General features: G+C 46.9%; 1 protein-coding gene across 7 annotated transcripts in view; it reads right to left on the bottom strand.

Annotated features, from left to right (window-relative positions):
* BAHCC1 (BAH domain and coiled-coil containing 1) overlaps nt 1-16,464 on the bottom strand; it is a 270,267-nt gene that overhangs the window by 108,527 nt on the left and 145,276 nt on the right. For 6 of the 7 annotated variants that reach the window (XM_068263185.1, XM_068263183.1, XM_068263189.1 and 3 more), the window contains exon 3: nt 9,321-9,500. In XM_068263185.1, coding sequence (XP_068119286.1) covers nt 9,321-9,500 — 180 coding nt within the window. Of the gene's footprint in view, nt 1-9,320; nt 9,501-13,454; nt 13,562-16,464 lie in introns of those variants that run through there. The other variant, XM_068263187.1, reaches the window with a different exon arrangement.

Here is a 16,464-nt window from a genome sequence, read left to right as displayed (position 1 = left end):
GTCTGTTTAAATTAACTTTTCAGCACTCTGCATTTGAAAGTAAATAAAAAAGTATTGTCCTGATTGCTACTGGCTTGAAGGGCATTTTTTTTTAATAAAGTTTGAAATGATCACTTAGGAGAAAACTTATGAGAAAAAGTTGAATAAAGGCCATAGACTGAATGAGGCGGTCTAAACCGAGCGCTGGCTGGCACTTTTGCCGACCAAGGACCAATATACAGTTACTTCTGTTTATTATCCGATGAAGCGAGTTATAGCCCATGAAACGCGTTGCACCTTTGGGGTTTTATAATTAAAGGATTTTTACTAATGTATATTGACTGGTCGAGTCTTTCTAGGGAGGCAAGTCCACCAATAGCGCCCTCCTTTAACTCGTTTTTATTTTAGTCTTTTGGTACCTCTCTTCAAAACCAACAAATAGCTCTTGTCCACCATTGGTGCAGGAGGGGTGTTACCCCCGGGGCTGTGGAGTCTGAGTAATTTGGGGCACCTGGAGTTGGAGGTTTCCTAAACAGAGGAGTCTGAGTTGGATGATTTGTGTACCAACTCCACAGCCTAGGAGGAGAGCAACTTCTACAGAAAGCAAAACTTTAAACCCCCCATGGGTCGGGTCTAGTCTCCGAACCTACATTTACCTTTTACCCATTTACAGTGGCTGCCTCAGTGGTAACGCACCTTAAAGGGGAACTGAAGTAAGAGGTATACAGAGGCTGCCATATTTATTTCCTTTTAATCAATACCAGTTGCCTGGCAGCCCTGCTGGTCTATTTCTCTGCAGTAGTATCTGAAGAACACCAGAAACAAGCATGCAGCTAATCTTGTCAGATCTGACTTTCAAGTCTGAAACACCTGATCTGCTGCATGCTTGTTCAGGGGCTATGGCTAATAGTATTAGAGGCAGAGGATCAGCAGGGCTGCCAGGAAACTGGTATTGCTTAGAAGGAAATAAACTTGGCAGCCTCCATATACCTCTCTCTTCATTTGTCCTTTAAGGAGTACCTTTTCATCTAACATACTACACTATTTTGGGCTTTGTCTTTTTCTATCTTCAAAGTACTGGTATGTACTGTAAGAGCAGTTCAAATAAATATATTACCATTACTCGATTGACAGATGAACATGCAACAGACACTCCCCCCCCCCCCCTCCTCCTCCCCCCTCCCCCCAAAAAAATGCCCACTGCGACTGACTTAGTCATTGCTCATTTGGGGGACTGTTGGGAATCCTCGTCTCAATCGGTAACCAAACTTTAAAAAGTGTACAGTTAGTATTATCTGTCTATTTCTCTCTGAACTCTGCGGCGGAGGGGGGGGGCATTCCCCAGCGTTCCCAGAGACTGAATGAATTCTGACGTAACAGCAGCGAGCGCAGACACACAAATGTCACAACAAAACGCCGCTATGCAGCATGGAACATTAAACGCCGGGAGTCCCGCTCAATTACTGTGTGTGCTTATTAACCCCTTTTGCCTAGTCCATAGCCGGCGCTACTTCCGTATGCAACAGGCGGGGGGGAAGAAAAAAAAAACACCACGGTCGGGAAAAAAATGAAAATCAATGACATAAAATTAAGAAAAGCTGACGGGTAATTTTTGTTTTCACGCCACACCCCGAAATCATCCCAAATTAGTTCAGTCTCCGGAAGAAAGAGGCATGCAGAGTTAAAGAAAGTGAGATTGGAGGTGATATTGGCTCTGAGCCTTGGCATGATGCCCAGCTGCTAGTCTGAAAATATGCCAACTGGCTCAATACACTCCAAGGCTACACCCCCCCCCCCCCCCTCTCCTTAGGCTGCGTTTTCAGAGCAGGGAAGGAGAGGATTGTCTGTGGAAGCTGCTCACAAAGGGAACGGAGACACAAGACACGATACGCTCGGGTCAGACACGAGTAGCTGTTACACAATGCAGAACTAAAAGAAAAAAAAAAGCGGAACAAACGAAAGCTGCGCATCTTTTGTGGAATTCCCGACCACTGCGTCGTCCTGCTCGCAACTCCCTTACAGGCTGGAGCTGGGGGGGGTCGCGCAATAACATACGGCAGAAAAACGCTTAAACAGTATGGCATGGCAGAACGTAAATAACAAAGTGTACCCCCTGCGGCCACAGAAGCGAGACCGTACAGCTGTCAGCGTGGCCAGGCCAAAATCTAAAAGCCTGTTATTACAGGTCATTGTTTTAATTAGATCCTGCAATTGTCAGGAGAGCACTGCAGACATCTCTTATGCTATACTCCGACACCAAACCACAGCTTGCATAGAAGCTGAAAGAGCAGGTCAGAAAACCCTTTCAATATGCAGCGTCAGTTAGGCTCCTCCCTCCCCTGAGTGGAGGGAGGAGCCTGAGATGGCTTCATCTACCCTCTCGTCCAATCTGGAGCATTCAGAATTTAAGAGCCGCCCACACGGATGCAGCAGGTCATCATGGACATTCCCAGTAGACCTAACCTGAAGAAGGTTTTGGAAACAGGCACACAGGTCATGTGGCCAGTGATTTGGGGTATGCAAAAGGAAACTTGGCAATTATTTTATTCCAGCGAACAATCACTATTAACGTTGTCTGAGGAGGGATCAATGGGAAGGTGTAAATAAAACACGGCAAACTGTGTATAGGACTTACGGTAAACTTTACACACAAATCTAAACATATCATGAGTATACAAAAGGACCAACTGGTACCTGTTTGTGTCAAACGAGGCTTCAGCAGCCAAGAACCTGTCTTTTAAAATCTTGTCATGTGACTGAAGCAACCCAATTGGAGGAGTTAATAGAAATAGAAATACTTCCTCCAGGCGCCCTGTGGGAGGGATTTGCAGACTAGGGGGCGGAGTTAATGTTCAGGCAGCGAGGATGAGTGAGAAGGCCAATGAAGAGCTGCATGCACCACTCAGAGGATGGTGGGGGAGGAGTCATGCAAATTAAGAGGAAAGGGCTTTCTCTCTCGACCCCCTGAGCGCTGAAAGCAGCATGTAGAGTCCACCAATGCTCTATACACAGATCACCACTAGATGGAGCAGCAGCCTGACTGCTCCTCCAAGTCTGGCACAACAAACTAGAATCATGTTAAATCATTTTTTATTAAATCAGTACGAATGCAAAATCTATGTTGTCCAAGTATACATGGCGTTTTCCTTTCCAAAGATACGGATTGGATCGCTGGTCAGATCGGGACAGCGTCACCCCGCCAGGCTTAAGGTGGCCACACCATACGATTTTTCAAATATCAGTTCAATTCAAGGATGGCAATCAGTATTTCTGACCGATTGTAACATTTCAAAAATATGACCAATGTACCACACACATATATGTTCAATGTTTCCCCAATTATGATAAAAAAATGATTGAGAAACGCTGAGAAAATTGCTAGGGTGTGCATATTAATAAACTGACAATCTAACACACACATACAATCTTTAGAAAAATTGGAGAAACATTTCCAGTATTCTGGATTGATAAAAATTGAGGGGAAAAAAATGGAAATCCGATCTGGGTTTTCAGTCGAATGAAAAAAAAACAAAAACAAACGATTTTTTTCGGGGAGATCCGATCAGCTTTATCGAATTGCCGTAAAATGGGATCATTTTATTGTATTGTGTGTGGCCACCTTTACATCGACTCAATTGTACCGTTACAGACTACCCAGCAAGCTCATGGTGAGCCAGAACTCCCAGGAGTGTATAAGGGGCTAAAAGACCAAAAAGCCCGCTTATTAAAATGTTAAGCAAAACAAAAAGTTTGCCCTCTTAACAGAAGGTATTTGTGATAATTCAGGTTGGAGTCAGCATATGAGGTCTCCCACAATGCATCACTGCTGAATATGCAAATACTTACAATGACAACAAAGGATAATCTGCATATTCAACAGTGATGCATCATGGGAGACATGCTCACTCCAAACTGAATTATCGCAAATACCTTCTGTGTAAGTGGGCAAACTTCTGTTTTGCTTAACATTTTAGTAAGAGGGCTTTTTGGTTCTTTGTAGCCCCTTACACACTCCTAGGAGTTCTGGTTCACCATGAGCTTGCTGGATACTCTAACTCTCGGTGTTTCAAGTCCTACTACATAGAGCCATTAATCCCTGCCATGCACTGAAGAGGATCAACCAATCAGAAACAGTCTGTAGGCATGTTGGATTAGTTTGGCTCTATACAATTAACAAGCTGACACATCATTGCATTCCAGCGGTTCTGGAGGTGTGGCTAGCTTACAGGGACAACTAATGCTAATTTACATATTCAGCAGTGATGCATTGTGGGAGATGACATATGCTCACTGCAACCTGAATTATCAGAAATACCTTCTAAGAAGGATGACTTTTGTTTCAATTGTACCATATAAACAAAATGCCAGAATTAGCTAAAAAAAAAAAAAAAAAAAAAAGTTTCCAGCATTAGATAATCTTTCCGGTCATGCCCGGCTCCCCAGGCGGGTGACTCTCATATTCTAAAAGTGAGACAATTCATCATGGCTGGCCTCGCGCCAGGCCCCGGGCACTAGTGTGGATTTCAGGCGCGCGGAACGCTTTGATGGGGAGATCAGCTACACTCCTTGCTGGGGATTCTTGTCCTGAATGAATGAAGGAGAACCTGCAGGACCGGCCCAGCCAACATCTCGTGTGTGTGTTTAATAACCATCGGAGTGTTGATTGTCCGTTTCGCTTTTGGCAGAAACCATCCATTGTGTGAAGACGACCAGCTTGGGCTCCCCGGGGCGGTCAGGCGGAGCCCTATGCAGGGGGTTAGGTTGCGCTGTGTGTGTCAAGGCGACCAGCCTAAGCCCCCCGGGGCAGTTGGGCGGAGCCTATGCAGGGGGTTAGGTTGCGCAGTGTGTGAAGATGACCAGCTTGGGCTCCCCGGGGCGGTCAGGCGGAGCCCTATGCAGGGGGTTAGGTTGCGCTGTGTGTGTCAAGGGGCAGTTGGGCGGAGCCTATGCAGGGGGTTAGGTTGCGCTTTGTGTGTCAGGGCAACCAGCCTAGGCCCCCCGGGGCGGTCAGGCGGAGCCTATGCAGGGGGTTAGGTTGCGCTGTGTGTGTCAGGACGACCAGCCTGAGCCCCCCGTGGCGATCGGGCGGAGCCTATGCAGGGGGTTAGGTTGCGCTGTGTGTGTCAGGGTGACCAGCCTAAGCCCCTGGGGCAGTCGGGCGGAGTCTGTGTGGGGGGGTTAGGTTGCACTGTGTGTGTGTGTGTGTGTGTGTGTGTGTGTGTGTGTGTGTGTGTGTGTGTGTGTGTGTGTGTGTGTGTGTGTGTGTGTGTGTGTGTGTGTGTGTGTGTGTGTGTGTGTGTGTGTGTGTGTGTGTGTGTGTGTGTGTGTCACTGTGTTACGGACAGCCTCCAGGTGTACAGGAGGCGCAGATTTGTATCTGGGCAGGTTCGAGAGAGAACCCTGTTGTGAAATCGACATTCTCGTTGATTAGAATTAAAGGCAAATCTAATTTCAACCAATTTGTAGGTGTGAGAAGCAAAAGAGGATCATCAATGAGGCAAGCTAGGCAGGTGCCCGGGGTCCCAGCAGGTTTTAAGGGGTCCAGTTGCCAACTCCATTGACCATTCTCCCATGACCGTTGCCAAAAAGACTAAAATTGGGGACCAAACCTATTAACTTGCCTTGCGCACAATTTTATCAAAATTCTAGGAAGAATAACCTGCAATAATTATGTATCTCAAATGTGAAAAGGGAATGCAATTATAGTAATTACACCCGTACAAATAACCAAACACACATTCATGGGGAAATGTATGTATGTGCTTTTCACCCGATGAGATGGGGGGACGCCAGTGGCGTAGGTAATGAACTGTGGGCCCCAATGCAAGTTTTACAATGGGGCCCCCCTGCACTCTATACATGACAATTGATACGGTGCACCAAAGTGAGGCGCAAGAAGGGGGATGGGGAACAGCTTGTTAATGATACTAGTATTCAAAGTATCTATAGAAGTGATTATAAGCACAGGACCAATAGAGAGCTAATACTGTAGTTGAGGGAGGGCCCTTCGGGGCCCTGATGCAGTGGCTACCTCTGCACCCCCTATTGCTACGCCCCTGGGGGACGCTCATGAAACGAATCAGCAGTCCAATGGATTTTCCCATAAATACTTTTTGAGTTGATTTTAAAGGCCTAAGTGTTATATGTAGTTACACTCCTTTCTAGATTTTATCCTCTTTTTTGCAGGTGCACCTTAAAATCTCTCAAGTTATACAGTATTTAGTTCCCATATGGGTCTATTTAGAGTAAAGATGATTTGATGAAAGATCTCTACTTTATTATTATTCATTTTATTCAGGCCACCTTTTCAAGGTCGCCATATTTTTTTAAAGTGAATGGGAACCGCATTTTTAAAAAAAATGAAGACATCACTTAACTAAGGAGAGGGAAGAGTCTGGGTTGTTATAGAGCCTTCCGTCTCCTCTCTCGGTGCTCCCTATCCTGTGCTGGCTCCGCCCCATTTCAATCTCCCGCCGAAAGGGTATTTGGAAGTCTTCGGGAGCCGTGTCCTCCCGAACATGTGCGGCTCCATACTGCACAGGCGTGGGCGTGCAAGAAAGCGTGTTTGCGCAGGCGCAGTACAGGGCCGCCCTTCTTCAGGAGCCCTCGGGATCCCTGAAGACTTCTGAAGCCTCCTTCGGCCGGATAAAGCAGTATTTGACTAATTTAGTCAAATACTGCTACCGGGCGAGCTAGCACTGGAATAAGGGGACCAGGAGAGGAGCCGGAAAGCTCTATAGGACCCAGAGCCTTCCCTCTCCTTGGGTAAGTATCTGTCTCATTTTTTTAAATGTGGTTCCCATTCAATTTAAAGGATACCCAAGGTGAGAGGGATATGAAGGCTGCCATATTTATTTCCTTGTTAACAATGCCTGGCAGCCCTCTTTATCTTCTAGCATAAGTAGTGCAGAAGTCAAAACCCTGGAACAAGCATATGGCTAATCCATATAGCTAGTCAGAGTACCTGATCGGTTGTATGCTTGTTCAGGGTTTATGGCTAAAAGCATTGCAGACATAGGATCAGGAGGACTGCCAGGCAACTGGTATTGTTTAAAAAGGAAGTCAATATGGCAGCCTCCATATTCCCCTCACCTCAGGTTCCCTTTAAAGGGGAATCTGATTTTGGTGTTCAGTGCTTGTTTTGCCTACATCGTCATTTCCCTAAAGTGGCAATTGGAAGTTTTAATTGCTTAAATGGAGTCTCAGATTTCGTCAGAGAACGGAGACACAAATTTTAGAAAAAAAGCCGCCAATGACTTGCAGTTCTTCTATAATCTCCCTGAACTTAGGAAAGATTAATAGAGCTATGACTATTATTACAAGGCAGAGAGGTGACACTGAGCTGAGGTCAGGGGTTATCTCGTGACGGCGCTGTGGGTGACAGGGCGGGGCCGCCAGCAGGTGTCCTGCGGAGACAATGCGGCAGAGCAGGTTCTGATGGAGAGGGGATGAGGGCGGCCGAGGGCAGGAGTTTAGACAAGCCTTATTGTTGAAATTCCACACAAAAGAGGTGACAAGGAGATGATGAAGGAACGCTCCCAGCTGCTGCGTGGCGTCCCGGACACGAGGCGTCCATATTACCAACGCACAGGAGGGGAGACGTTCATTCACTAAACCATTACTCTAGAGGTTTATGAGAAGGCATCAGAGAGCATCGGAGCATCAAGTGTGATCATAGGATGGTTCTGTTAGAGTCTGTAGAGATGCAGAAGACAGCATGGCCAACGTGACCAGAGGACTGGAAATTACACCAGACTTCTATAATACCCCATGCGGAAAACACTTAAACATGACCCAACCACTGGCCAGGACCATAATATTCTATTACACACTATAAACAGAACATTATTCCCCCAACATGACCCGGCCAACCACTGGTCAGGCCCATAATACAATTCTATTACACTCCCAACATGACCCGGCCACTGGACAGGCCCATAATACAATTCTATTACACTCCCAACATGACCCGACCACTGGACAGGCCCATAATACAATTCTATTACACTCCCAACATGACCCGACCACTGGACAGGCCCATAATACAATTCTATTACACTCCCAACATGACCCGGCCACTGGACAGGCCCATAATATAATTCCATTACACTGCCAACATGACCCCACCACTGGACAGGCCCATAATACAATTCTATTACACTCCCAACATGACCCGGCCACTGGACAGGCCCATAATATAATTCCATTACACTGCCAACATGACCCCACCACTGGACAGGCCCATAATACAATTCTATTACACTCCCAACATGACCCAACCACTGGCCAGGACGATAATACAATTCTATTACACTCCCAACATGACCCGACCACTGGACAGGCCCATAATACAATTCTATTACACTCCCTACATGACCCGACCACTGGACAGGCCCAAAATACAATTCTATTACACTCGCTACATGACCCAACCACTGGACAGGCCCATAATACAATTCTATTACACTCCCAACATGACCAGACCACTGGACAGGACCATAATACAATTCTATTACACTCCCAACATGACCCGACCACTGGATAGGCCCATAATACAATTCTATTACACTCCCAACATGACCCGACCACTGAACAGGCCCGTAATACAATTCTATTACACTCCCAACATGACCCGGCCACTGGACAGGCCCATAATACAATTCTATTACACTCCCAACATGACCCGACCACTGGACAGGCCCATAATACAATTCTATTACACTCCCAACATGACCCGACCACTGGACAGGACCATAATACAATTCTATTACACTCCCAACATGACCCGACCACTGAACAGGCCCGTAATACAATTCTATTACACTCCCTACATGACCCGACCACTGGACAGGACCATAATACATTTCATTTACACTCCCAACATAACCCCACCACTGGACAGGCCCATAATACAATTCTATTACACTCCCAACATGACCCGACCACTGGACAGGACCATAATACAATTCTATTACACTCCCAACATGACCCGACCACTGGACAGGACCATAATACAATTCTATTACACTCCCAACATGACCCGGCCAACCACTGAACAGGACCATAATACAATTCTATTACACGCCCTACATGACCCAACCACTGGACAGGCCCATAATACAATTCTATTACACTCCCTACATGACCCGACCACTGGACAGGCCCAAAATACAATTCTATTACACCCCCAACATGACCCGACCACTGAACAGGCCCGTAATACAATTCTATTACACCCCCAACATGACCCGGCCAACCACTGGACACACGGAACATTATTATGAAGTGATATACATCTATCAGAATGAACAGCAGGTGCAATAAAGCAGAAGGAGACTTACCTTCATGGTGCGAGAACCAGATCTGAGAAGCACTGGCCCCGTGGGGCCCCCTGTAGGAGGATTCGGATGGGGAGGATGATGCCCCTGCTGGGTGGGCGGATGCCGCAGGGGAGCCCAAGCTGCCGCTCAGAAAACTGCCCATAAAGGAGGGGGAGGAGTTTGCCATCAAACCGGTGCTGGCTGTAAGACAGAGAGAGACGGAGAGATCAGCGACTCAACCTACTCATAGATTCACTTACTAAGGGTGCCTACACACATCCAATTCTGATTGACCGATGGTAGGTAAGCTCTCATACTACAACGGAGGTTGGTAAAACAATTGGCCAAACAATGATCAAAATTGGAAGTGTGTATGCAGCCCAAATGTGACCCACATCTCAAAGCTGCATCAATTTCCCCAAAATGAACATAAAATTAGCATCAACTCAAAACATTTACACCTTAGAGGTACCAATGAATTGTACAATATTTTCTCAGATGCGATTGTTCGGTCATGTTTTTACCATCCAGTTGTACAGAAAACCCACGCAGTACATGAAGCGATTGGTCGATTGGAATACAGAATTTTGTTGATTGGAATGTTGGACAATCGTATCTGAAGAGAGAAAGTGCCCTAATTGACTTGTTTAAAGAAGACCTGAACTCTTGCACAGGACAGAAGGAAAACAGAAAAATGCACCCTGTGTGTATTTAGAGAGGTTAGCTAGTCTAATACACCTCATCTGTGACTAATCACAGGTTGTAATTTGATCTCTCAGCTGTGTCCGCTCAGGAATATCCTCTGCCGTGGCAGAGCAGCTAATTTGTAAACATAGGATGTAAACCCTTTGTCTGCTTCCATGAAAGCAGGAAGGAGACAGACTGCAGATTTATTGCAGGATTTATATCAGCTGTAACAAAGAAAGGTTTTCCCTTAAAGGGAACCTTCACTGAGAGGGATATGGATGTCTCCTGTTAAATAATACCAGTTGCTGGCAGTCCTGCGGATCTTTGGCTGCAGTAGTGGCTGAATCACACACCTGAAACAAGCATGCAGCTAATCCAGTCTGACTTCAGTCAGAGCACCTGATCTGCATGCTTGTTCAGGGGCTGTGGCTAAAAAGTATTAGAGACACAGGATCAGCAGAAGAGTCAGGCAAGTGGTGGTATTTTAAAAGGAAAAACCCATATCCTCAGTTTAGGTTCCCTTTAAAGGTTATTATGCTGTTGCTCATCTTTTAGAGCAGAGAGGAGGTTCCGAGATCAGGTCCACTTTAAGAGAACAAATCGATGATTACCTTCCTATTCCGTACGATCCAGCAAACTTGATTGAACGATCTCATCTTATGCTGGGGATACACGGTTCATTTCTGCTCTCGGTCATTTTTGCCAGGGCTGTGGAGTCGGTACAAAAATCTCCAGACTCCAACTCCGACTCAGACTCCTCGGTTTATGAAACCACCGACTCCAACTCCGACTCCGGGTACCCAAAATGGCTCCGACTCCAACTACTCGACTCAGACTCCTTAGTCTAATACTTACCAGGGCTGTGGATTTTGTACAAGAATCACCCGACTCCGACTCCCGACTCCTCAGTTTCTGAAATCACCGACTCAGACTCCGGGTACCCAAAATTGCTCCGACTGACTCCACAGCCCTGCTTTTTGCCGCTCGGTTCTGCAGTCGGTTCTCTTATCTTCCGCTCGCATTTCTTATCTTTTTCCATTCACTTCTATCAGAAAACGAGCGGTGAAAGAATCGGAAGGGAGATCGGACATGTCGGAAATTATCTACCGAACCATCTAATCCGCTATAAAACGAGCCGTGTATTCCCAGCATAAGGAAAACATTGTACAGTTAATGGGCACCTTTATACAGATTGCGGCCAATGTCGGGCAGTGAATGACAAGCGATGCAGCGCAGGGTGGAAAGGACGGGGGAGGTCAGCAGCGTGTAACTCAGAAGGAAGGCAGAGAGGGGCTGATGGGAATCCTATGCAATGGCTGAATCTGGGGCAGGGTGTGTGATCACATCTCCCCTCCCAGCCCTCAGGGCGCTGTTAAACTCTCCCATGCAGCAGGAAGCTCTCGGTTCCCCCGCAGCTGCGCCTGTCACCTGACCAGCGAGCGGATTCCAGATGTGCAGCGCCAGGTGTCAGAGCCATGGCAGACTTCACGCTCGCTGTATCGCTGCCAGGCCCTCAGCTTAGGTTAGGCCGGGCTTAAAGGGATTTTCCATGTTGAAAACATTCGGCCCCCGGCTTCGGAATGTTCTGTAGAGCGGAGGGGGTCAACAAGTTATGGAGCATATACACATCCAATTTTGATTGCCCATTCAATTACTAACATTACCACCTCCGTGTAGTAGGAGGGAGATTTGAATACTATGAACAGATTGTATAGGTAAACTCTCACACTACCTGGAAGTATTTTATTAGACTGGATTAAAGGACACCCCATGTGACATGATGAGACAGACATGTGTATGTACAGCGCCTAGCACACAAATAACTAGGCCAGTTCCTTTTTTACTTTCTCTGTTTGAAAGGGTTAAAAATGAGGTATGCAAGTGACAGTTTTTGTCTGGGTCTGGACTGGGTCGGAGTATAGCTTAACCCTCACTGATAAGGAACTGCAGCCATAAAACACTTTCCTGGCAGAAAACTGCTTCTGGGAGCAGAAAAGAGATAAAAATAGGCAATATTTAATAGATTTTACCTCTGGAATACTTTAATGAATGTGTCATTGAGAAGAGGCCATGAAACAGTAAAAACTTAAAAAAAATAGATTTAAATATAAAATAAAACTGCGGAATAACTAAAAAAAGTAATTTTTAGGAGCAGGAGGGTAGATATAATTGATTCTCAACAATTTTTTTCACCTAGGATGTCTTTTAAAAATGCAACTGCTAACATTTAAAGCGATATTCCTCCTTGATAGAACAGAATATGTTACAGACCTAACTCTGCACTTTACTTTGACCATTCCATGTGTTAAAATGGGACCCAACTGCCAGGTTCAGCTAGGAACACTGTGGAATGGAATGACCTCAGACTGACATATAGAAAATGTTCTAAATAATAAAAAAAAATCTTAACGGACCAACTTTCCAAAAATGGATTCCCCAAAAAACACTTAAAAGGGACAAATCTCATACTACAGTATCCAATGTAGAGTTATCCACATACCTACACCCCCCCAAAACTATGATGAGTCCATTAACGCTACAACATTTTCCTCAGATGCAATCCGATTTTTACGATCGAAATGTACAGAAGACCACGTGCAATACGTGTAGAAGATTGACGTGGAACAATTCCATGGAAGCTTGGAATAGAGAATCTTGTCGATTGGAAGGTTGGATTTTATGATGGTATCAGAGAGAGAGAGCGCGCTAATCATCCCATTTACAGGAACAATCGATTACTTGTGATCTCGCAAATCTTATTGAATAATCGCATCTGAGAAAAATATGATATGTAGGTCAGACAAATTCACAACCAAGGGATTCTTCTGGGACCAAGATTACCAGATCCAGGCACTGGAAAGTCCAGCTGCGCCACAGAGCTTGCAATCTAATCCAAGAAGGGCGTGAAATGGGGTCCCCCAGCCGGGCTGTGCCATGCAGCTTGCAATCTAATTTGAGGAGTGAGTGACGGTTGGTCCCAGCCCGGCTGTGCCACACAGCTTGCAATCCAATCTGTGGAGCGAGCGACAGAGGGTCCCAGCCCGGCTGTGCCACACAGCTTGCAATCTAATCCAAGAAGAGCGGCAAGGAGTCCCCCAGCCCGGCTGTGCCATGCAGCTTGCAATCTAATCCGAGGAGTGATAGGGGGTCTCCAAGCCCAGCGGTGCCACAGAGCTTGCAATCTAATGCAAGAAGAGAGTGTCAGGAGGTCCCAGCCCGGCTGTGCCACGCAGCTTGCAATCTAATGTGAGAACAGAGCGGCAGGAGGTCCCAGTCCGGCTGTGCCACGCAGCTTGCAATCTAATGTGAGAACAGAGCGGCAGGAGGTCCCAGCCCGGCTGTGCCACGCAGCTTGCAATCTAATCCGAAGAGTGAGTGATAGGGGGTCTCCAAGCCCAGTTGTGACACAGAGCTTGCAATCTAATCCGAGAAGAGAGCGGCAGGGGGTCCCCCAGCCCAGGCACTTACCCCACAAGTACATGATGCGCCCGTTTATATAAAGCTCAGCTCTCCCAGCGACTCTCCTTCCTCAGGAATGATGACTTGGACCATGAGGGGCCAGTCAGTATCTCCAGTAACGAGAGGCAGAAAGAGGGACCTGCCAGCCCAGAAGCAGCCCCTTCACAGGAAAAACACAGCAAAGGAAACCGTTACATGCATCGTAAAATCCAGAAAAAAAAATTATTGTGAGATCATATGGCGGCGCACTCCTGGGAGCGGAGTCGTGAAATTGCGGATGGCGTAACCCCCTCCACGCCGGAGCCTCCCCTGCAGCGCACATCCTTGCACTGCGCCCTTGCTGGGGTTTTGGCAGCCGAGGAGTTATCTAATATTGCAGCGCGCAATTGCAAAATGATAGATTTTTTTTTCAGCTCCCCACCACTATTCTGGTCAGCTGTGTTTCAGAGAACCGAAGGAACGGCAGAAGGGAAAACACACTGCAAGCAATTTGCCTCTGATAGAAAACAGGTCTGGGCTGCTGCTGAGGAGAGGAGGGGGAAGAGATTTTTGTTGGGGGGGCCCTCCCACGCTACCAAACCACTGCCTCCCAGAGATGCTTTGCATATGACTGTCCAGAGTGTGGTTTGTGGGGATGGGAAGGGGAGTGGGAGGGGCATACACCCAAAATTTAAAAAATAAAAAAAACTTTCCCATGATTAACCCTTGGAGGCGTGCTCATTGGACAGAGCATCACAGAGGAAAAACATGTGCAATTAATAACGGGTTAAAATGCCCTTTAAACACCCCAAGGTGCCTGACTCAAGCCGCTTGTCACTGTTAAAGTGGACCTCAATTCAGAACGTCCTCTCGGCTCTAAAAGATAAGCAACAGCATAATACCCTTTAAAGGAAAAAATTCTTTGTTACAGCTGATGCAAATCCTGCAATAAATATGCAGTGTGTCTACTTCCTGCTTTCATGGAAGCAGCCATCAGGTTAACAACCTGTGTTTAAAAATTAGCTGTTATGTCAAGGCAGCCAGGTAACCCCGCTGAGAGCTCGAATTACAGTTATTTTTAGTCACATATTGGGGGGGGGGGGGGGGGGGGGAGGAGGTTGGAATTAGACAGGCTAAACAAATGTTTCTCAAACCTGTCCTCGTGACTCCCCAACAGTGCAGGTTGTGCAGCGACCTCACCTATGCACAGGTGGTGTGATTAGTGTCTCAGATAAGTGGATTCCATGTAGCGGAGACACTAATTACCCCACTTGTGCATAGCGGAGGTTGCCTGCATATCATGCAGCACTGGGGAGGCACGAGGACAGGTGTGAGAAACACTGGGCTAAACTCTCTAAGTACATACAGGGTACATTACTCTAGGATTTTCTTCTGTCCTATGCAAGAGTTCAGGGTGAAAAAAGCTTACCAAAGTCCATTATAACTCAACTTCACGATACGCTATAGAAGAAATACGCTTTTCAATTATAGGCAAAGGAGAGCAGGGGCGTAGCAATAAGTGGTTGCAGAGGTAGCCACCGCATCGGGGCCCTTGGGCCAGAGGGGCCCCAAAGAGCCCTCCCTCAGCTTCAGTATTAGCTCTCTATTGGTCCTGTGCTCATAATAATCACTTCTATAGATGCTTTGAATAGTGGTAATCATTAACAAGCTGATCCCCATCCCCTTCTTGCACCTCTGACACTGTAGTTACCATTGGCAGGTTTTGGTGCGCCGTATCAAATTGTTATGTATAGAGTGCTTGGGGGGCCCCATTGTAAAACTTGCATCGGGGCCCACAGCTCCTTAGCTACACCACTGACAGAGAGCCAATATGGGAAGATCATTTACAAGAACTGATACAACCACAAGGGATCGTTTTATTTGGAACATCCCGGAACATCAACGTGTCGGCGTTCCAAAGAACTCCAGCAGCCATTGCAATACATTCCTGCCTTCTTCCTCAACCCTCTGTACTTTATTTTCTTTTAAACAATGCACATTGCCTGGCTGGCCTGCTGATCCTCTGCCTCTAAAGGTGGCCATACATTGGTAGACTTGGCGGCCAATCAAACATCCGTTTAGATAATTATTGAATCAGATGAAAAATCGGTGCATGCCCAATCGACTATGCGACCAATTTCAGGATGATATTGGTCGCTTGTATCAATTGGACATGCGACAAGACGTCGAGCCATCGTGGTCAATCGGGTGGGCGGCGGTAGCGGCGAGCAATAACGGGATGAGCGATGGACACGACGAAACCCCCAGCGCTGTTCCCCCAGAGTATAAATGTGTGTGTGTGTGTGTGTGTGTGTGTGTGTGTGTGTGTGTGTGTGTGTGTGTGTGTGTGTGTGTGTGTGTGTGTGTGTGTGTGTGTGTGTGTGTGTGTGTGTGTGTGTGTGTGTGTGTGTGTGTGTGTGTGTGTGTGTGTGTGTGTGTGTGTGTGTGTGTGTGTGTGTGTGTGTGTGTGTGTACACACACACACACACACACATTGCTCCGTCCGTCTTCTCGCTGCTGCTCTTCCATTAGCCCTATATAGGCTGCTGGCACGTGTGTGACGTCATGGCGGCGTGTGTACAGGTAATAGTGGCCTGTAGTGTATGGCCAGCTGACAGATCTCTCTCTAATCGAATCTGATTAGAGATAAATTGGTCTCTTGGCCGAATCTGCCCATACACTACCGGCCGGTCCCCGTCCCATTTCAGCATGAAATCATCAGGGAATCGGCTGAGCCGCCGCTGCCCCCAAAATGTATAAATGTGTGTAGTGTAATGCATTTATACATTACCTGTCCGCATGGTGTCCGTCCATCTCGCCGGGTAAGCGGCACATAGCACCTGTGGCACATAGCAGCTGACGTCAGACTCTCTGCGCCGCCGGTGTGTATGCTGAACCCGGAGAGATGGATGGAAACCGCGTGGAGGCACCAGACAGGTCATGTATAAATGCAAACATGGGGGGGGCACATTTATACATTACCTGTCCGCATGGTGTCCGTCCATCTCGCCGGGCAAGCGGCACATAGCAGCTGACGTCA

Source organism: Hyperolius riggenbachi, chromosome 12 (assembly GCF_040937935.1).
Source record: "Hyperolius riggenbachi isolate aHypRig1 chromosome 12, aHypRig1.pri, whole genome shotgun sequence".
Classification (NCBI taxonomy): Eukaryota; Metazoa; Chordata; class Amphibia; order Anura; family Hyperoliidae; genus Hyperolius; species Hyperolius riggenbachi.
The sequence above is the reverse complement of the archived record's forward strand: the minus strand, read 5'-3'. Positions and strand labels throughout refer to the sequence as shown.